This window comes from Pogona vitticeps, chromosome 14, assembly GCF_051106095.1.
Source record: "Pogona vitticeps strain Pit_001003342236 chromosome 14, PviZW2.1, whole genome shotgun sequence".
Lineage (NCBI taxonomy): Eukaryota > Metazoa > Chordata > Lepidosauria > Squamata > Agamidae > Pogona > Pogona vitticeps.
In genome coordinates this window covers 2,691,288-2,713,895 of record NC_135796.1, presented here as the reverse complement: position 1 = coordinate 2,713,895, position 22,608 = coordinate 2,691,288, and the positions used below count along the sequence as shown (strand labels likewise).

Below are 22,608 nucleotides of genomic sequence, written 5' to 3'. Positions count from 1 at the left end.
TTTGCAAAGTGAGTCGTTGCATAATCAACAATACCATTACCACTGAAATTTCATTGTCTCTACCCGTCTCTCTCTCCAACCATATTGTACGTAAACTTACAGCTAAATATTTCAGTCCCTATTACTGAGGATGTGGGTTATAATCTACAAACATTTGTAATTCTTTAAGGTGCTACTTTTGTTTTTATTTTCAGTTTAGTTTAGTTCCAGATGCTAAAACCGACTGATACAGCTACCTCTTTGAACAACGCTGAAATAAATCATAGTTCTTCCGTTTTCATTTGTGCATTCATGGTTTTCCTTTCGTGACGCAATCACTATCGGTAAATGATCTACTCGAGTATATTCATACTGTAAATCCTCTCCCTACAGTTTCCAAAGCCAGAGTTTGATCTCTAGATAAAAGCTGCTGTTCAAGAGGAATTCCCCTGGCATGTGAAATGGCAGGCTGCATATTACATTGTCAAAACTGAGGTGTACCCACCATCTCATTCAAGATATGCCATCTGTACTTTGCTAGCTCCAGAGTGTGTGACCCTAACACAGCTTCCGAGGTAAGGGAGATCTTGAATAAGTGATTTTACCAGTTCCAACCCTTCCCCAAGTTTCAATGCTGAGCAGGGATTTGAAGCCAGTTCGCCCAAGTCCTTGCATGTCATTTTATGCACTACATCACATTATCTATTGATTACACTAGAACTTGTTTCCTAGCTGCTGTTTCAAATAGTTACTGGAAGCTCATTCACCAAAATCCTCTTTGCATAAGCTTTGCATAATGGCTAATTGCAGCTAATTGACAAGATGCCTGGGTGCGGATTTCAAAGCTTAGCCATTTGTTTGGAAATGTGCCCAAACAAGGTGTCGCTGGCACCTCAGCAGTCCAATGCAGAAAGTCATGGAGATTATTTGCAAGTCACAATTGGATTCTAGTGGTTGTTTCTTATGACTAGATCAAATGCATCATTTGACACACAAATTACACAAACGTAACAGCAGGTGATACTTGGTTCTAATTGGATATCAAACTGCAAGCTTTCATGGAGAAAAGTCCCACTTCATCAGACCAAGTAGTTCCTGTGGTTGTTAAAAACAAATATTGAATACTGAATATTTTCTGCCCTCTCTTTCACATTTGAATATTTTTGTAAATTACTACTCTTTTTTTATGTCCAGCTTATACAGTATGGGCTTGATAAGGGCAAAGTTCAGCCTTTCTCAACCACCACAAAGAAGAAATCTCAGTGACACGGCCACAGAGGACAATTCAAGTTCTAGAGATTTAGGAAAGTTGAGCCTTGAAAAATGGCAACCTTAGGAACATATTTTAACAAGGCCTTCGCCTATTGCAATGGCAAGGAAATCAGTTCACCAGGGCTTCTGGAAATCAGGCCAATCCAAATTCAGAAGCCTCTTGTGTACTGTTTTATTGATCCAGGAGAATCAGGAGGGAAGGTGTGCTATTAATGGTAAGGGTTGCAATCACTATGGATCCTGCACAAGTGCATCAAAACTGGGAAGAAGGGCCTTTCCCCGGAAAAGTCTCATTGGATTCAGTGTGGCTTATTTGTTCTATATGTTAAAACAGACTGACTGACACACGGATCAATGTTGAAATAAATGATCGTCTTTAATGTAAGGTTGTGCCACTGGAGACCATGACCATCCACACTCTTATATTTCCACCATGGATGGGTGTGAAAGTTGGATGCTGAAGAAAGCTAACAGGGAAAAAACATGGATTTGAGATTGGGGTGGGGGGGTTAGAGGAGACCTTTGAGGAATGCCAGAAAAACAAACAAGCAGGTCCTAGATCAAATCATTGCAAAATAAACGTGTATGGCTCAACACCCAATTGTCCTGAGGCGTAACTTACACTCTGTGGACAAGAAGCTATGGTTGGGACAGCACGTGGAGAAACGGAGTGGATTCCCATAGGCTAAGGTATCATGCAAGAGTATCTTTCATCTCCTCATCCGTTCCAACCATCAATCCAAATGGAGAACCTTTTAAGTATAATTAGTAATAGTCAAGTTCTGGAAAACAGAATTGTTACACATGCAGCAGTGAAATACTAGGTTCACAACACGTTATTTTCCAAATCTAAGAGAGGACCAGCTTGTTTGGCTCCCACAATCCACAGGACTGTTCGTTTTTTTTAAAAAAAAAAACATGGCTTTAGTCCCGTTCTCAGCCACTGCAAGAGGACCAAGACAGAACAGCCAAACTTTGGACAGGTAACAGGCAAATCATTCGCCATCTTGGCATCATCATAGGTCTCATAGCCATAACTTCAAAGTCCCGTTTAATGAGAGGAAACAGAATTACCTTGCAATTTACAGTGAAAACCCCAACAGTCCAGGGCCATAATGTGTTACTCTAGATTTGCAGATTGTGTCGGGCTTCTAGAGGACAAGCAAGCAAACAAGCACACAGAACTCTGCTTTTCTTTCCCAACCTGCTCTGTTCCATAGATGGGGTTGTCTAAGCTGAGCTCTTACGCTGGTTCCCTGTTTATTTATGAAGTACAACAAGGGTTCTAAAGCATTCTGCCTTCCAAAAAAAAAGAATTAAAAATGAGATCTCCTTGACGGCTTTGTGAGGCTTACGCCCATTTATTTGATTCTGTGCCAAAACAGTCCAGAGATGGGGAGGGATCCAGAAAGCATCTGGAGGTGAACCACCCCCTTTCTTGGACCACAAGAGTCCTCTCTACAGTCTCAGTGGCCACATGGGGACAACGATCCAGGAAAGGTCAGCCCCACCTTCCGCCACAGGGCAGTGTAACTCTGTCAGGGTTCAGGAAAAAAAACAACATCCAGACTGGATGACTGGATGGGGCCCTCGGGGAGCATCACACCATAAAGAAATCATTCAAGAGAATCTCTATTTTTTAAAACAAAGCGGATCCTCTTCCAAAGAAGCTCTTCGTGATGGGGCCAAAGTCGCAGTGTTCCTGTTTGGAGCAGTTCCGCCTCAGGCAAAACAGGATTCGGGGAAGAAGGCAAGAGAGCGAGGGGCGCTTGCTGAGGTTTCCCATTTCCACCTGACGGATCCACCTTGGGAGGTCCACTTGTGAAAGGGCCAAGGGAGACCAAAAGCTCCCGTTACTCCCGCCGGGCCTTCTTGCTCTTCTTTTTCTCGGACTTTGCAACGGCGTCGTGAGCTTTTCTCTTCTCTGCCAGCTTGTTGGCCTGAAAGAGGAAGGAGAATGTCAACTGATCGCACAATGTGTTGACCACCCCCGTTGCCAACACCTCCAAGACCAAGCTCCTCTAATGGGACTTCCTCTTGGGTCTCGGTGGGCAACCACCCAAATCCCTGCGACTGCTTGGCTTGGAAGTCAAAAGGAATGATGGGTCCTTCCATCATCATCACCACCTCCTCCTGGCTGGAAAAACAGAGGACAGGAGATCCGGTTGCCATCAAGGCCCTCGGGATCACACCAAGCCACCCCTACCCATGCAGCGAGGAGCTGAAAGATCAAGCCTTGTCTTGAGTATGTGCACTCAACACCCTTTTCACAAGTGAGCAGACAGATCCACATTTAGTATCAGACTAAGGTGTGTTTCACACTTCTGACAGGAGACATCATTGGTTTGGAGTCTTAACAGACTGGACTCCCTTCTTCCTGGAACATCACATCTCATGCTAGAACAAAAACAGTAACTGCTCTTCCGAACATGGCAGACTCTTCAACTAGTGGTTCCAAGCTTGGCTCCCCAGGTGTTCTTGGACTACAACTCCCAGAAGCCTTCACCACCAGCTGTGCCAGACAGGATTTCTGGGAGTTTCAGTCTAAGAACATCTGGGGACCCACGGTTGGGAACCACTCCCTTGGGTCAAGATTTAAAAAAAAAAAATCAACCCGCAAAGTAATGATACATCTCTAAAAATTAATGGATTTAAAAGACATATAGATGAAATATTCCGATTTGGTACTGCAAGAAGAATAAGGGGGACGAATCGATGCTCACAACAGATGGCCCAGCAGCAGGTTATGGTCTAAGCCTGGGTGGCCAGCTGTGGATATCCAGATGTTTCTGGTCTATCGCTCCCATCAGGCCTAGTCAGCGGGGATGTGTTACTGGAGTAACAGTTGAAAATATGGAGGGTCACCTTTGCCTGCCCTGGGTGTAAGCAAACACAAAGAGCATTCTCTCTTGCACTCCAGCAGGTACTGCATAAGGAAAGAGAAGCTGTGTCTCCCCCATTTAATCTTCTTAAAGTTGATGCCACCTTGAATTCTGCCTGATCTACTCTAAGATTTCAGCCACTATAGGGCAACATACCACCACGTTTGCTATCTGACCAGAAAATTAAAAAACTGTCTGTTTTGGTCCTCTGCTTTGGACACATTCAATGTTTAGGAGTCTGCAGGTGCGCCTTTCTTCAGCATGGAGAGGAGCACCATCCCTTGCTAATAGCTACTAGCCAGGGGTGGGCAACCGTGGTCCTCCAGACGAGATGGGGATGTGTCTCCCATACACCATTGCCAGTGGAGACAAGAAAGAGTGATGGGCAATGAAATTCAACAACATATGAAAATCTGAATATCTTAACTGTTAGAGCAGGACGACAATGCAGCCCATGACGTTGACAGGTGGTGAGCCCTCCATCTCTGGAGGCATTAAGAAAAAAACTGGGCAACCCTCTTTCAGTTCTGCTTTGATTTGGATTCCTGCCTTGAGCAGGGGGTTGGACTTGATGGCCTTAGAGGCTCCTTCCAACTCCATGATTCTATGATTTTAGGATTAAAACCCCGAGCTGCCTTGTGCTGAAGTCAATCAAGCTGCTATTAACAGTGCAAGAGACTCACAAAAGAAAGAAAGACAGCAGACCCGGGCCTCAACATCCCAGCCTCGCAAGACTAAAAAAAGGTTTTCAAGATCTACAAGAACAGCAGAAAAAGTCGACCAAGCCTGCCGGGAGAGAAAACAACTCCTCCTCCATTACCTCCCGGATCTTGCGCTTCTTCCCAAACATGATCTTCTGGTACAGGTACTTCTCCCGTTTCTTCATCATCATGATGGCCAGGCGTTTCTCCTCGCTTTCCTCTTCCTGCCTCAGCCTCTGCTTGTCTTCTTTCAGGACTCTGCCCGCCGTCACCTTCACAGGGAGGTTCTGAGGAAGAAAGAGGCAGTCAATGGCCGATTCCGTTTCTATTTTTGGAAATTTTAGGCAGCCTTCAGAGAGCGAACAAAAGACGAACTGGATTTCAGCAATTAAAAAACAACCCAGGCACCAACTCTCACAAGGCTGTTCACAGAAAGACGGGAAGACTATCAGAAGAATCTATACATTAAGGGGGCCAGAAATCCTAACCAAATGAAGACTGGGAATATCCTTTCAATAAACCTGTCTATGCTGCCAATTCATGTGACCGGTGGATCTAGATTTGTACATTCTTTTCATAAAACACAGGATGGGGTTTTCTGGCAGTAAATGGCCGGCGAGGCGGCAGTGGCTTGAAAAAAAAAAAGGCACCTGAGAAGGAATGGATGGAAACGAGGGCTAAAGGAGACGTGTGTGATAAAGCTCACATTTTCAGTCCCCTTATCCTAGCTGCCGATCAGATCCATCCATTCCTGACTTATTTCTTCCATCAGATCAAGAATTCATTTTGTTCATTTCACGTATATACTGCCCCATTAGTGCAAAGCACCATTAACGCATTTTGCAGTGATGAGAGGAAAATGGGCCTTGAAATGGGTGACGAGGAAAAACTGCAGATGCGAAGACTGTCAAAGCTGCGGACCATAGGCTCTTGCCATCAAATACTGATCGACGGTAGACTCATTTATTCATTCGCCGACCTGCAATTTTGTTTGCCAAATAATGTCTCTCTCTTCACACTCTATTTACAATTCTCAGCAAAAACCCAAGGACACTCTGTTTCTGAAAAACTGCCGCCACCACCATTCCCAAATCAAACCATCTAGGACAGAACACATCCTGCAAATTGAGTGGGGGAGAAATATAAAGGTGAGCGTCCTATGCACCTTGCTTTGGGTCCTCTGTTCTTCCATCTTAGCCAGTCTTCCTTCCTCTTCTTTATCAGACTCTTCCTCCTCGTTGTCCTCCTCTGCTGAGCTCGCGGTTCCCTCTTCCTCCTCCTCTTCTGACTCGCTCTCTTCTCCTACAGCATGAAACCGAGTTGCGTTACACCACAATCCCGAAGCCCATCGAAAGAGGAAAAGCCACCGCCGCTAGCCACACCACGGAAGACACACACAGGAGGTTCCCCGACACCAAAGGACCCAGCCCGGTTACCTGGCTCATTACCCCGCTGCAAGGCTAAGAGCTTCAGCTTCTCCGGCGGGATGTAGTCGCCCTCCTTCTCAGTGACAAAGGGCGAGAGGTGAGGAGGCAGCACCACGCCCAGGAAATAATCTGCCACCGGAAGGCACATCTTTGCATTGACGGAGTCAAAGACCCACTGGGGCTGGAGGTAATACCTGCGGCAGAAGGAAAGCCCATGAGGATCAGAAGGTGTGTGTGTTTTTGGGGGGAGGGAGAGAGACTGAGGTTGACTCAGCCTTCCATCCTTCTCAGGTCAGTAAACTGAGTGCCCAGCTTGCTGGAGGGGCAATATGTAGCCTGCCTAACGAAACCGTACACTGTCCAGAGAGTGCTTTAAAGTGCTATGGGGTGGCGTATAAGCAGCGCCCTTTATGGCTATGCAATCAAATGGATCTCATCACCAGTTGACACAGAAATTTAGAAGAAATGGAAAAGCAGGGTTTCTAGATTTCTAACACAACCGAAATGACTTCTCCTCCTAGGTAGGTGTGCACGTGGGAAGGATGGAGCTGTCTTGAGTGACCGCAAAATGAAGAGTGCAATGAGGCTGCGACGAAACATCTATGTAGTCCTAGCGTTAATGGAATCACAGCATCCTCCGCATGGCCAAGAGTGACCGTTTCAATGTATTTCGCATGAGTCAGGCCACAGCTGGAGCTTTGTCTCCAGTTTTGGGCACCAAATTCAGAGACCAACCAACAATGGTATGTCTAGGAGATGAGGGTGAAGGGTCTGGAAACCCAAGTTTTGCGACATGATTGAAAAAGATGAGCAAGGAGACCCAGCCCATCAGCTGCATTTGGTTCACCTCTGATAATCCAAGCCGATGTCTGGCTCCTCCCGAGGGAGACGGAGTGAAGGCTACACCGTCCTGGCATTCAACTCCAAAAATTAGGGTGGATAAAAATCAATTATTATTGGGGTTTTTTAAAAATGTATTTTAAAATGTATTTATGTATTTAATGTATAAATGCATTTAAATCACGTTTAAAAATCAAATTTGTAAAATTTATTTTATTATTTAAATTAAGATTTAAAGCATTCTGATTCAAATCAAATCCACCCTGTCTAAAATGCTACAATTCTCTTGTTACTGTCCTGACCAAAAAAAAAAAAAAAAAAAAAAGGGAAGTACCGACCTGCCAATCACTTGCTCCTCCACGCCAGGCCGGTCCACAATTTGATGGGTGATCTTTGGATCTGTCACGTCGTAGGTGGCACCGATGCAAACCGATTTATCCCAGGACACTTCACCCCCAAAGCACCTGACAAGGGTTGAGAGAACATCCTTTCGTCAGCTTGTTGAGCAGCTGGCTTGACACACTTTCGGTCCAGGAAAAGACACAGCCTTGGTGTCTCGAGACAAGACACAACAAGGACCGATGGAGGGCGTTTTGGCTCACGTCGGATTCATTGGCAGTTTGGGGACCTGTTGGGGCACTGGTTCAAGTCCCCCCACCCCATCTGACCAGGGATGTTAAGGCCTACTCATATCCTGCGCCAAACTATCCAAAACCATCGAACGGAAGAGGAAGCAAAGGCGACCATTAACCCTGAATAAATGCTGAAAATGAATTATAGTAAAAAGCTTAGCAGTTTGCCTTAATAAATGCCAAAAGGGAAAACAACATTTAAAAAGGAATAAGCATGGTGCTGCACTGCATAGGAATCCGGTCTTAAGAACGTTTTCGTTACAAGATTATTTTCTTTGCTTTATTTTCTCTCTTCCTATCGCGTTAAGATAGGCCTTTACTGCTGAGCTGAGAAGGACTTAGACGACGTGAGTTGGGAGCACGGAAGCAGATCATGACGAGTTTGTGATAGACAAAAATTCTGCAACACACAGCGAACACAAAAACATCTCTCTGTGGCCATAATGCTATGCTGAAGTCCTAGCAGAGGACGACTCGTGCAAAGTCGGCATGAAAGGGATCTTAGTTAAGATCTATGAGATCGCCAGGGGAGTCCAGGCTCAGTTCTGTGCTCACACATGAAGGCTCGGACGAGCAGGATCGGTCCAGTGTTCGCGAACAGCTGAATCGCTTACAAGAATGACTTCCTGATTTTTGACTCAAAAAGAAGAAAACACAGCAGCAAAATATGACCAGCGTTAAGACCAGGGTGTTGAGACCGCATTCAAAAGGCGGGGAGAAGGTCCCCGGCGTGACGTACGTACCGGATGACGAAAGCCAGCGGTTCCCGGGGCACCTCCCGGTTGAGGAAGAAGCACAGCCCCTCAAAGAGCTTCTTCTGCTTTTCCAGGGCTTCCTGCTCCTTCTGCCGGGCTTCCTGTTGTTCGGCACTCTCCTGGTTACAGCAGAACGCAGATCGTGAGCCATCCATCCATCCATCCCCCCCAGCTCTGTAGCAAACCCATTTTTAACACAGCAACAACCAACCATGGGCGCCGGCCAAGCTCCCCCAGACTGAACTCAGAGGCGAAAGTCCCAAGATCCACTCGAGTCTTCTCCTGCTGGGATCTAGACTCAAGGTGGAGAAGGAACGGCCACTATCCTCATCCCAGGGGGAGCAGGAACTGGGCACAGACCATTTTAGAAGAGGTTGCCGTTTTAGCTTGTAGAAACATATCAGGCCAAAGTCCAAACAAACAAAAATAAACCATGGCAAGACAAAAATAGGTGGCACCTTGAAGATCATTATATTTTAACGTGAGCTTCCGTGGATGTGTCCACGAAATGTGAGCTTTCGTGGACTTTTCCACAAAAGCTCACATTAAAACAGAATAGTTAGTCTTTAAGCTGCCACATGTTTTCATTTTGTCTTGTTTTGTTTATTTGGGCTTTGGCTGATGAGAACAGACCGAAAAGGGGTGGGTGGATGGGAACACTTATCATCCCTAGGCATGTCTGAGAAATTGGGAAACTGCACAGGAGGTCTTGGGGACCCATGAAAAGGTAGTCAGGGGCCACCTTTGGGGCGGTTGCTAGATTCCCAGGTGCCCACCAAAGAACTGCTGCTCCCGTGGGGCGTCAGATTTTTTTTCCATCCCCAACTGCCTGCCTGTCAGGGCCATGAGGGGGGAGGAAGATGGGGGGGAATCCTCCTTTCTCCCTGCACACTGTGCTGTTTGGGTGACTCTCCATGCCTGACCAGAGAACGCATCATGACGACGAGATTGTGGGTCGGGAAGCTTAGATGGGCAGGCAGAGCTACTGATGATGGGAGTGAAAAGTTTGCATTTCTCTGGGCTGATTTTTTTTTTTAATCTGCTATCTTCTGAAACTTCCGGGATGCAATTAAAGCTTCCACTGACCTTGAAATGATGGATCCTTATAATCTGTGTGCATGTGGGTGGGGGCAGCTTTAAAGTTATGTGCTGCCCAGCATCTCAACCCACTCAAAACACCAACAGAAAACAGAAACAATTTCTCCTGGTCTGTTATTCTCTTTCAACGTGTATAAGAAAACCCGCAGGCAAACAAAAAAAAAATATTTAGGGCATCTTTGAAAGTGAACCCATTTGTTTTTCCAGTTTTTTTTTAATAACAATGCACTCTTGGAGAGGAGGACCCACAGGAGGGGTGGGTTATAAATCAATGAAAATCCATAGTGAGATAAATCTTTAAGAACCCTCCCTTTTTTTTTCTTTGCCCGAGAAGAAACCAGTCAGGTTACGTTGATATGGTTCTTGTGGTTAGATCCTGGCAAGTCAGAAAAGACTTATAGTGACCCTAATAGGGTTTTCAAGGCGAGATATTTCAGGAATGGTTTGGCCGGCTCCTCTTAAGAATCACCACCCGACCAAATCCGGAAGGCCCTTCACCTCCCAGCCGCGTCCTCTCCATCCCTCGGCAAGACTCTCCCACATCCACTTGGTCCTTTCAAGGCAGGGCTGCTGGTCTCCTGCAGGCTTCTCCCAGCCTCCCCAACGTATAGGGGGACCCCACCCCACCCTCCCCAGCCCCGGGGCCCCGCCACTTACTCCCTCCAAAGGGAACTCATCCACTTCTGCTTCGTCCTCTGGGTTTGGCGCGACCACTCGGGCCAGGCTGGCGCTGAGAGCCGACAGTTTCTGCAGAGAAAAGAACAGCCGATCGTTAGGAGAGACGGATGGGGATAATCACCCAGGGAAATAAGCTTGCGTTTTGGACTGCGGGTGGAGGGCTTCGGTAAGATCTATTTCCTAACGATCACACGGCACACGGGGTGTGGGAAAGTAGCCAGGGAACTATTACCAGGCCTGCCCAGCAACAGTTGATGAGAGAACTCTCTGATAAAAAAGACACTGCAGACTTTATCTTGTTAGCATTCAGGTACCAGTAGAGAAGAAGAAGATGGCTACCTTCTTCACCCCAGACGTTTTTATTAAGCACGCAAAACAAGCAAAATTAGCATAAGATAAGAATTTGGCCATAGAGGCGTTGTGTGGTTATCAGTCTTAAGGCATTCCACGCCTGTGCACAACGAGAATCACATAACAATGGGATGATTATAAGGAGAATCACAGGAGAATGCATGATTATACTAAAATAATGATTATGTTAAACATCACTGATGTATCCCTAAACAATCACAAAATGGAGCTCTAAACTACAAAATCCCCACAACGGGGGAAATGTGCTCCAGCCTGAACCCCATCTGTGCCCAAACTGGACCTCTTTGGTCCAACGGTAGGGTGTCTACTTTTTGGGGTGGGGATGAAGCAATTTCCTGGCTGACAGCAGGGTTCTTTTAAAGAGATCTTTCCATGGTGGTCCTAGAATTATAGAATAACTGAGTTATTTGTTTGCTTGTTCAGGCTGCTGAGAGATTTAGTGGAGGGCTTCAATATCAAGGATGGTATCGAGCGTATCAATTTATGGGTTTTTGAAGTTTTAGATGAAGTGGATGGAACGTCGGAGGGGGATGGCGTGGCCGAGGGACGTTGTTTGGAGGATTCAAGAAAGAGCCTTGTCCATTGCTTTGGTTTGAGAGGCGGCCTTACAAGGAGGTTGGGCCATTTTGGTTGGTTGAAGGGATTGTTCCCAAAGACGGAGTTTTAATCTGGATAAGAGAGAAAGGAGGACTCCGCACTTGAGGTTCTTACAATGCTGGCAGGAGGGACATCTGGTGTGCCTCTCTCAAGAAAAAAAAGACATTTGGCGTGGCCGTTGGAGAGTGGTATTTTGTTATCAGAGACCACACAGTAATTAAACGGGCCCAAAGGGGTCCTGAATAGGAGAAAATAATTTGAGGAGAAAAATTATGATTGCTTGGGGGGGGGTTTGCTGCGGCTGGAGATCAAGTGAAGCAGAAAGGAAAAAATCTCTGATGATAATGAATTTGATCTAAACGTTCAAAGGAAAAAAGATTGATAACAGGAAGAAATCAAGAATAATCTCTCTTTCTCTTTTACTGACAGAAGCAGAACTATGAGGGTCTCAACGCGGTGGTTGAAATAAAACTGAAAGGGGACGCTTGGCGCCAAGGTCCTTACACGAGGCAGGGAAGGGGCCTTATTCTAATTTGTTTTTTGCTACCACAGCAAAAATCTAGAACTTTCCGATGAGGCTCCGTGCAGGTGCGGATCACCCAGGGTGTGATTCACAGAGGCCACAAAGAAGAACTTGGTTTGTTTCCTGAGCAAGACCGTGTGGGGCAGGATGTGGAGCATCCGCGACACTTCCCAGGAGACACTTGGAACGCCAGCTCCACCGGGTTGTTCCCAGGAATGGGACTGCTCTCACCTCCACGTAGCTCTCCGAGTCCAAGGCGTAGGCCTCTCCTTCCTCCGGCTTCTGCTCAACTAAAGACTGGCCTTCAATCTGAAAGAGACAGACAGACAGATGTGGGGATGGGTCTTCCCTCTCCCACCAGCAGAACTTCTCAACAGGTTAGGAGCACCTATGGGAATCTCTGGTATGGGAAAATGGGGGGGTTCACTGAGACCTTAACATCCCTCAGTCAACAGAAGTAGAAAAGGACAGGGGACCCCGACCACCGGGGGCTGTTAAGTTTCCTCTCCCATCTACCCATGATGCCTGCTCGGTGGTTCTCTTCTTAACCTCCTAAGCTTTGCAATGCCCAGCTGAAGAATACTGCAAGACTCCACAAATTCTCTCTCTGTGAAGCTTTAGTGAAACCCGTTAATAAACTTTAGGTTACATTCTTTAAAATATCGGAGTTTAAAACCAAGTGAGGCCTGACAGTACAAAACAGCAACTCTCAAATTCTAAGGTTTGCCTGGGCGGCAAGTCTTAACCCACCCGACTCCGGACACAGCCTGGAAACGGCTACAAATTGCACCCAGATTTGATTTTTAACTTTGGCTCGGGGTGGTGGGCAAGGTCTTGTGCTGCCTCGAGGAGCAGAAACTCATTTTTTTCTTTTAAAGGGGGTGGTTAAGGTGGAAATCAAGTCTAGAGGCTCGCGAATATCTTTAGCAGCGGCGCATTAGCGGCCGGCCCCCATTCTGACCCATGCCTGCTCTATGGAGCCTGTGCGCCGGACACGCACTGGGCGACCAGGCCCACTGCACTCACCTTTGGAGGATAGTGGAAGTTGAGGGACTGGTAGAGACGAAAGTTGACGAAGCCAAGGAGGGTGGTGTAGAACTCGGTGAAGGTGGCCATCACTCTGTAATCCACGTCGGTTGGATGCTGGGAAAAGACAAGAGAAGGCCATTAATCAGCTGCTCCCCACACATACAAAATACTTTTTTTAAAAAAAATATTTTCAACTCATCCTTCGAGAAAAAATGCTCAACCCCAGCTTTAGCTTTTTGCAGCGTACGATAATGTCAATATCTGCATGCATAATATCTCCGCTCCAGGACAATCCAGCAGAGAATCCTAGTTACTAAGGGGAAACAGCAGAAGAAGGTGATTGCTCTCATATCCCCCTTTCGTGGGGTTCCCCCACTGGGGTGTCCCACTTCTGTCCAGTTTTGGGTCTGATCCAGGGAAGCTTTCTGTAATGATCAGCTTCCAAGGCATCTCAAATGTTAGAAACACACATCAGACAAACAGAAGGAGACAAGGCTAAAGTATCAATTTTAGTACATGAATAATTGAAAAACATGAATACTCTGGAAAATACAACCTTATAACTTCAAGGTTTGCTTTGTAAGCAGCCCCTTTCTCCTCAGATGTTCACACCTTGGCAATTCAAAATTCCATCTCTACAAGAAGCTGAATTCTGAAACCCATAGATTTTTACAAATGGAGTTAAATTATGCAGAATATTTGTACAATTCTGCCTAACGGGTTCGGGTTACACAGTCCTAGATGGTTGAATAGCCAGCCTGGGTGGCCTTGGGCCAGCTGCAGGGTCCCACAGCGCCCTTTAGAGGAAGGAAAGGGAAAAGCTCTTCTGAGTCTTCTCTACCTGGAAAACCCTGAACCAGGTTGCCCTAAGTCAGAATTGACCTGACAGCACATCATCATCATTAAACAGTCCTAGGGGTTGGCCATGGGCTGTATAGGGCTTTGCTGTACCATCTCAATCAAACAAACAAACAAAATTCCTTTTTTTCCTTTTGATTGCCGGGACTTTAAGAAGCCATTTCTATAGATATGTTCCTAAAGAAAAAAACCAGAAACCTGCTTTTTGTGTTTCTCAGGAAACAGAATTCCACACAACGCCGCTGCGTCCTCTTTGCCTATGAAACTCAACAGCCACAGAGTCCCACTTGCATTCCAGAGTGGGTAAAAACACCAATATTTGCAATTCTAGACAGAGAGCAGCTGCCGCTAATTGGCCGTGCTCCCATCCTCCATGCAAAAAAGTGCCAGGTTCAATATCTGAAAAATTAGGTAATATTGTGCTTAGGTGAACGAAGCATCTGATCTGGTGTAAAGCAGGTTAGGTTCCTTCTGTAAGATGAATTTTCCAAGACTCTGAGAGGCTTCACTGATATTTCTAGGCACGAACTGAATGACAGAATAAACCTCAGCATAACTAACAATTAAAAATGCCTCATCTCTGCAGGGTTGCCCAGGGGTCAAAAGACCTGGGTTCAAACACCCTTACAAAACTCACTAGGTGGCCATGGACTAGCCATGCTCTCCATGGGCTGAGCAACCTCATAGGGGTAGCGTTGAGGACAGACACTCCTGTAACACGGCTTGGAGCAGAAACAACATCCCTCGTCCAGGGATCCTTCCTGCCTCTTCGAGCAAGCATTTGCAAATATTGGGTAGAGATATGGGTACAACGAGGAGGGGCTTTCAAGCGTGGCCCAACTGAAAAAAGGAGGCCACTGGGTTACACAGGAAAACAGGCCGAAGATCTGCCCATTTCTCAGTAACAGGCCGCACACGCTGGGCTTTTTAAGCACAGGAGCTGCATACCTGAGGTTAATTGTTAGTTTAAAATCTTCCACTTGGATGATGAAGAAGTTAATGATTTTTCAGCCCAACAGGACCTTGGCACGTACAGCCTGGCACGAAGGACAAGGGGTCGGCATGAACAAGAACACAATGGGCGCCCGGTCGGGTTGCCTTAACCTCACGGACGGCAAATCAGGGAAGAGAGGATGATGGGCCACGGCTGTGGCATCAACAAACAAACCTCCAGGAAGCAGGTGGTGGCAGCACTAGGCAAAGGAGCTTCCCTAACGTACAGCCTGTTGACAAAGGAAGCCAGCAAGCACCCGAAGGAGGAAGAGCATGAAAGGATGATGCCGGGGTTCAAGTCCTGCAGTTTAGTCCACCCCTTTTTTACTCATCCACTGGCACTTACAGTCTCAGTAACTTGCTCTGAGACATTGTTAGGAGACACAACAAAAGGTTTCATTTACTTGCAGCCAACAGATGACTGTTTTTGAGTGACACGCTTCAGCAGGCTCTTTGACTCCAACAGAATCAGAGAGGTTAAAAAAGACTCAAAAGGAGAGAGGCTGTATTTGCATTCAAAGGCAGGTCAGGAACGATTGGTTTGTGCTGGATAGATTGACACCCCAAGCCAGAAAGGTCCCACCTCCTTCTAAAGGCAGCATGCAAGGTTGCAAAAACCTGCCAGAATGATCGTGGGCTTCGCCAACCTCTTTCCACTGGAGAACCCGTGTGGGGCCGAACTAGGACCCCAGAGACGTGGGATCCAGGCCCTTCCTCAGCCGTGGTCATGGGCTGACCTTGGGACAGTCCCACTATCCCAGGCTCATCTCCCTCACAGGGCTGTTGTGACAGCAAAGTGAGTGACAGAAGGCCAGGAACCACATCTTAAATTCATGGCAGGAAATGCAAAATAGAAATGAAACCAATGGATAAATCGAACTAGAGTGTTTTGCAAGAGCTCTTAAAGAGAAGAAAAAAACAATGAAATCCAGAAAATACTCAAAACAATCTCAGTAGTCAAGAAAAGCTGGCCAGGGTTGGGATAAAAAGAACTAGAGAAGATAATATCGTTTTCCCGAAAATAAGCCCTAATCTGAAAAGAAGCCCTGGTATGATTTTTCAGGATGCTCGTAATACCCTGTCTTATTTTTGGGGAAACACGGTATAAAACAGCAAAACCCTGACAAAGGGATGGGTGGCGGGCGCTATAAAGGACCTGTGGGTGCTGCAACATTTTGTAGCAGTAGGCAGGCATAATTTGACACATGTTTGTGATGATGCTAATGCCCTTCCAGATGCACACCATTACTGGGCACTTGTGTCCATACTGATTCAGTCTTGCAAAGGAGAAAGCTGGAAACAACAGTTTTCAAGGGGTAACTTTTTAAAATTCATGTCACACACACACAGAGGCACACAAACACATTAATGCCGGGCAAAAGGTGACAATTACAAGCAGTGCTGCACCGAGAACTTGACAGCGAATGAGTTGGACAGCTTTACTTTTCAGAGCAAGACACCACACATTTAAAAAATGACACAGATTAAAACTTAATGCCATTACGGTACAGCGGCTGGCACTCACATTGTGGGAAAAGGCGTACGGGGTTATCCAAGTGACTGGCTGCCCCATCACCTCCGCCTGATAGTAGATTCCTTTAATGGACAGAAACACCTGGCAAAAAATAAAATAAAGAAAAATGTTCAGCCAGAAAAGCTGCCCACCAAGGGCAGGGCAGAAGAAGCCCTGGAGGCTTTCCTTCCAACATGATCGGACCAATGCAGGTTTCATCTGTGCGAAATCAACCATCACCCCCCCTGTTCGCCTGAACGCTAGGCTCCTCCCACGGCTCACCTTGCGCAAAGAACGGGAGGCAATGACGTAGTTGAGGAACTCCACCGTGAGCCGGCGGCACAGCTGGATCGTCTGGACGTGGCACTTGCCGGTGCGTGGGAAGGTGGCGAAGAGGAAGCACATCGACAGCGCGTCGTCCAGATCGCGCACGGCATCGATAAACGTCGGGTACCTGCGCCCGGGGGGGGGGGAATGTGAAACGAGAGAAAAGGAAGAACCCACCATGATTTCCAATTGATCCACCATGATTTCCATTGATCGGTGGCAGGAGTGACGTGGTCCTGTTAGGAACTTTTAAAAGGAGTTTGAGAAAGCTTCCAGACCCTCTCTGGACCTACTCGAAACATTTCTGGGACACCAACATAACTGCCTTGGAAATCTCTTCCGTGGCGCCTCTCTCTCTCTCTCCTTACCTTTCCTTAACGATGTGGTCCAATTTATAACCCGGCTTGTTGTCTTTCAGTCGTTCCACAGTGTTCCACTCGCTTTTCCCGTACGCTTTGCGCAGCTTGCGGACAAACACCTGGCGGAGAAAAAAAGACATCAGGCCAGCTGCCACCCAGCCTCTTGCCCCCCTGAGTCTTCCGCAAGAGCCCTTGGTCTGCAACTACAAGAGAGCAGCACCTGGTGGCCTTCAGCTCATCTCGGCTCCTCAACCAGAGACACTAACATTTGTGTGTCGGTCTAATCAAATGGGTAATCAAGTCAAGTGAATGTATTAATATGAGCTGATGTGAAAAGATCTCATACTTGAAGCAGGATCAGTAACTGCATTCGGAATCAAGTTAATAAAGCAGGGAAACAAAACATGAAGATAAAGTTCTCAAAACGACTCCATGCAGGGAGATGAAGCCACTGCTGTCGAGGGACCACCGGTTTCCCCAACGTCACTGTACCTTATATTCTCGGAACTTGTTGACGATGGGTTCGTGGAGGAGGAATTTTATGTCTTTCAAGAGATAGAAAGTCCGGGCAGCCGTAGACCCTTTGTTTACTTTCTTCTTATGCTTGGGCTCGTGGGGGTAAATCCCCTTCAGGATGCACAGCCGCCTGGAAAAGTCAAACACAACTGTTGGAAACTCACCTGCCCACAAAGTAAGAGGAAGCAGAGAGCCATTCACTCCCAAACTACCTCAGCTTGGTAGCTGCAGCTAGAGGTCCGCAGCTAAAAAGGAGCCATGCCCATTTAAACCAGCACCAAGATCAAATCTACTGTACTTTATTAATGCCAGTGCTTTTTTCTTTTTTTGAGCCTGGACTCCCTTCTAAATCTGCTTCGCCTAATGATATAAAAATGGACTTTAAAGCCTCTTAATGTATTTTCTTCTCTCCTTATCTCACTCTTCTAGCCACATGGGAGCACTGGTAAAACGAATAGCAATAATCAAATATATTGCACACAAACCTGGCTACACCCCACTTTTCCAACGTTCTCTCTTTTCTGGCATGATCAAAAGGGGGGGGGAAGCAACTTGCAAGAAAAGAGAGTTTTGCCTGCAGCTGTTTCACTTTCTCCAGCATGTTAATGGTTTCCACACATTCCTAGAAAGAACAGCAAAGATCTGGGACACGACGGTAGTTGGAATAACAGCTCAGGTGTAGAATCCATGCCATGTTTTGCATGCAAACAGGCCTTGGCCCTTCCAGCAAATGGATAAATAGGCAAATCATGAGAAAGCCCTGGCTGTGCTTGAAATCCTGGAGCACGACCAGTAGTCAAAGCAGGAAATTTGAAGTGAAATGTAAACAGACACACCGCTCTGTTACTATAGGTGGCCTGGCATTAACATCAGCCTGGCCGCAGATGATTGAATGAAAGAATTTGCATCTGCATGTATAATGCCCACAGTAGCCAGGAGATTCAGAAAACTGCAGTCCAAAAAAAGTGTGATTTTTCCAAGTTCTGTATTCCCTCTTCAGGCATCACTTTCATCTAACAAAACTTATGATGACAAAGCATGTTATTCTTTAAGGTAACATAAAATTGTTGCTTCCGCAGTAGTTTAGCTGTCTATCTATTCATTTCCTCGTTGCAACATCAGGCCAGTAAATGTTGCACTCTTTTTCGTACCTGAAGTCTGCAAGGCTCAGCTGAAGCTTCTTCCGGGCTTTGTTTCTGGTGATGTAGTTGGTGGCAGAACCCCTCTCATACTTAAATTGGTGTGGGAAGAGAAAACAACACCACAATCATTAGTACTTGCTATTCAGAGCCAACAAGTCAACCCCAACCCAGTCTCACTGCAGTAAACGACTAAAGTTAAGAGAAGAACAATTGAATATAAAACTGATTTATTTTAAAAAAATTATCTGCAACAAAAGGCCACAAAAGATACTTATCTATACATGGGAGAAACCACCCACTCCCCTACTGCCTGCCCACTTGTCTCAGCCACACGGCAGTCAATAATCTAGAATATAGTCAGGTTTTTCTCCATACTGAATCCTTTTTCCAAATCTATCTGAACCAATACAAACCCCAACATCTTGTGGCAGTGCAGAAAATCATTTTGTCAAAGCAAATCAGAAACAGATCTCACGAGAGCTTCTGTAGTGGAGAGATTTGGGGATCAGCGGCATGATGACATACCAACCTCTCCACAGTCATGAAACCCTCCCGATGACCCTGGGCCAGTCCTACCTCACAAGGCTGTTGTGAGGACAAAGTGGAGGACAGAAAGCCATATACGCTGCCTTGAAGTCACTGGGCAGAAGATTACTTAATTGTATCTATTTAAATTATTTTTCACCCACCTTTTCCCTTGAAAAGAACCCAAGGTGGCTTACAAACACTTAAAAACAGTATTTAAGTTAGTAATTGCAAGTATTCTGTTTAGATTAGAGATACACGCAACTAGTAAGAACAAGAAACATAAAGTTCATGAAAATTTCAGGTTTTTTTCCAGGTGGGAAAAAAGAAGAAAAAAGCGTTTTTTTTCCTCACCAGAAAAAAAATGGAAATTTTACTTAAGACTCTTCCATACAAATGCGAACTTTTTTTTCAGAATAAATGTTTTCCCCCCTTGTTGTTTTTCCTGGGGTGTGGGGGGGGGGAGGAAATGTTCGGAAACTTTCCACCTCTAGTAAGAACATTAAATAAATAATTCAGCGTAAAGACTGGCTTCTCATAACGGCGAACCGCACGGCTCCGGGAGCAAAAGGCCCCGAGGGAAGGCATGACAGCGAGGCTTCGGCTGATCCCCAGATAAACTGCCTTTGGACTAGGAGGCTCTACTTCCGTCGCCAGGGAGCCTTGACCAACCACACTCCCCCCCACCCCCCGGAGTCTGAAGCACGAAGGGCTGCGGGGAACCCAGAAAACGCGCAAGACGCGGGCTTTCAGGAGGGGGTGTTAACTCGGAAGTCCCGTGTCCTCGCTTTCAGACGTTGTTTGCACCCGGCAAGACACGGGACACAAAAGGGCGGGAGCCAAAGGAGCGGGGCTCGCTCCAGACACGAGGTACCTTCTTTTTCTCCAGGCCCCCCATCGCTGAGGCGAAGAAAGCTGCTGCTGCTTCTTCCCCCTCCTCGTCGCCGCTGCCCACGTGGTAAATGCGACCGGGCAGGCACCGGAAGCTCCGCGCGCCTCGTCAGGACCCCCGCGACTTCCTGTCGGGCTGTCCGGGGTGCCTGAAGGACCCTCGGACGCCGTGGGCCGTTAGATTAACGGACAAAGAGACGCGCACCCACTCGGTGGGGACTAGAAACACAGCGCCGTTTCGTTCTCTTCCTTCGGCCGGGAATCCGCCCGCGGCCCCCCCGTTTTGAACAGGCATCCTATTAGCCGACTCTAAGAAGGACGGCCAAACGAAAGGCCCTCGGACGCCGAGGAGGAGGAGGAGGAGGGCGGTGCAGGCTGGGGAGGGGGTGGATTGGCTGGGCTATGATAGAGAGGACGAGCTAGAAGGGCCGTTCGCGGCCAAAGAGAAGGAAGGTGTCGTGCCTCTCTAGGTGATGGGAGGGAAAAGTGGGAACGATTCCGAGTTACGTCACTTCCGGCCCTTGCGCCGCTCTCAGAACACAGCAGAGAGGGAAGGAAGGAGGGCGTTTCTCTGTCAGGCGAGGAAATAGGGAGGGGGTTGCGGGGCCTTTTAAAACAAAAAGCCTTGGCAAATATAATTTTATTTTTAACTGGCAAAATCCGAAGAGGCAAAACCATGGAGCAGCTTTTTTTTGCCAATATTTTAATTAAAATTAAAGTAAATGAATTTAACTAAAATATGCCACACGTTTTTGAAGCATCTTAAAAGGCTAATTGTGGGATTCTAATTAAATTTAGATGGAATAAAGCTAATTAGCCGCCTAGAGTGGTCCTCGCTTGACCAGATAGGCGGGATATAAATTTAATAATAATAATAATAATAATAATAATAATAATAATAATAATAATAATAATAATAATAATAATAATAATAATAATAATAATTCAAATGTAATCCTTGTTCAGGTGCTACATGCTTTTGCAACGCCCTAAAGGCTAATTATTTTATTCTAATTAAAGTTAAATAAAATAAGAGATAATAGTTTTGAAGGTGCCACATGTTTTTGGCGCACCTTAAAGACTGTTTATTATATTCTAATTCAATTGAAATTATGTTAATTAAAATATAATTGTTTTTTAAGGTGCCACATGTTTTTGGAGCCCCTTAAATTCTAATTGTTATACAGTAAATATCAGACTTTGTCCGATATGCTTGCAGAAACACGGCTACCTGTTCTAAAACTACAACTTTCTTTTAACTAAAAGAGGTGCCATGTGGTCAATTCAGAATAAAATACAAATACGAGAATAGGTGATATGCTTTGCTCATGTATGATAATTTTTTTTAGTGGTCTATAAAGATACTCCCTATCCTTGAATTTGTATTGTGTTTTGACTGGTGTTTTAGTGGATACTCTATTTCTCTGAAGTTTTAGTAAAGAAAAGATTGCATCCCTCTAGGAAATATATTGAAAAGTGCTTGTTCTGCTACTTAATTTTTCATTGCTGAAACAGTGGCATATTATTATTATTGAAAATATTTACGCCCAGCCTTTCTCCTCAAAGAGACCCAAGATGGCTTGCTTCTAATGTTGTTAGGCGTCCTTCAGTCTCGAAACACTATGGTAACATGCTCTGAACAGTGTCTAGTGTGGCTGAGGAGGCCAATTCGAGAGTGACACTCTTCCACACTGAAGACAAATACAATCTGTCCCCTGTCCAGCTCCCTGGTTTTGCTCATTTTGGGACTGCCTCTTGGTCTCGGCCTGCTGAACAAGTGCCTCTTCAAATTGGGAGAGGGCATGCTGTACCACCTGCCTCCAGGCTGAACACTCAGAGGTCAGCATTTCCCATCTGTTGAGGTCCATTCCCAAGGCCTTCAGACCCCGCTTGCAGATGTCCTTATATTGCAGCTGTGGTCTCCCTCTGGGGCGATTTCCCTGCACTAATTCTCCATACAGGAGATCCTTTGGAATCCCACCATCGGCCAGTCTCATGACATGCCCAAGCCAACGTAGACGCCACTGTTTCAGTAATGTATACATGCTGAAAATTCCATCTCGTTCTAGGACTACTCTGTTTGGAACTTTGTCCTGCCAGGTGATATCAAAAAATGTTAAAAGCAAACAATTTAATAGAACAACTAGAAAGGGAGGGAAAACCAAAGTGCTGTGATCCATGACAGTGCACAATGACAAATTTAATGGATACTGAGCAGCACTTCAATTTAAGGCTTTTCTAGAGCCCAATACTAATAATTTTAGAACTGCAGAGCTGGATAGTCAAGTCCCTTTTGAGGTGGTGTTGTGGGGAATCGAACCCCCAACCTTTGCTATCCCACAGTTGATATCAAACACTCCATAATCAGAAGCCATAGAGAACAATGTCTGGTGCAATTCTGGCATTTAATAGCATTTTTCAAAAGGTCTCAGGAGACCCTACATGATCATTGCCACACCTAAATGGTGTTGCCGAAATGAGGCTTGGCTTAACTCAAAATGAGGTCTGTGACGGCCAGCCCGTCTGATGAAAGTGCAGCAGCATACCAGTGACGTGCAGGGGTCAGAAGGAGATCAGGGTCTCCACTGAGCCATGACCCTTGGGCTGGGTACTCACGTCCCGCTTGAGTACTACCCCACAGGGTTGCTGTGAGGATCAGAAGGAGGGGAGGAGACAGGTATGCATTCGTTGGAAGAATT

At 46.1% G+C, this 22,608-nt stretch overlaps 1 protein-coding gene across 1 annotated transcript; it reads right to left on the bottom strand.

The window, feature by feature from the left end:
* Nucleotides 1-1,602: 1,602 nt before the first annotated feature.
* On the bottom strand, nucleotides 1,603-20,037 carry PES1 (pescadillo ribosomal biogenesis factor 1). The gene is made up of 15 exons (XM_072983455.2): nucleotides 19,893-20,037; nucleotides 18,503-18,582; nucleotides 17,328-17,481; nucleotides 16,845-16,954; nucleotides 16,432-16,603; nucleotides 16,162-16,251; nucleotides 12,783-12,899; nucleotides 11,988-12,065; nucleotides 10,244-10,333; nucleotides 8,477-8,607; nucleotides 7,440-7,565; nucleotides 6,271-6,455; nucleotides 6,000-6,136; nucleotides 4,954-5,121; nucleotides 1,603-3,191 (listed from the first exon to the last, which is right to left on the bottom strand). The coding sequence occupies exons 1-15, from the start codon at nucleotides 19,914-19,916 to the stop codon at nucleotides 3,105-3,107; spliced, it is 1,749 nt and encodes a 582-aa protein (XP_072839556.2). The 5' UTR covers nucleotides 19,917-20,037; the 3' UTR covers nucleotides 1,603-3,104.
* Nucleotides 20,038-22,608: the final 2,571 nt, after the last annotated feature.

Excerpts from the sequence above, each read along its gene's own strand:
- PES1 (XM_072983455.2), bottom strand. The coding sequence starts at position 19,916 with ATGGGGGGCCTGGAGAAAAAGAAG. Across the intron at positions 8,608-10,243 it reads ATGAGTTCCCTTTGGAGGGA|GAGAGTGCCGAACAACAGGA; the intron begins GTAAGTGGCGGG and ends TGCTGTAACCAG. Across the intron at positions 7,566-8,476 it reads CCGCTGGCTTTCGTCATCCG|GTGCTTTGGGGGTGAAGTGT; the intron begins GTACGTACGTCA and ends AACCCTTGTCAG.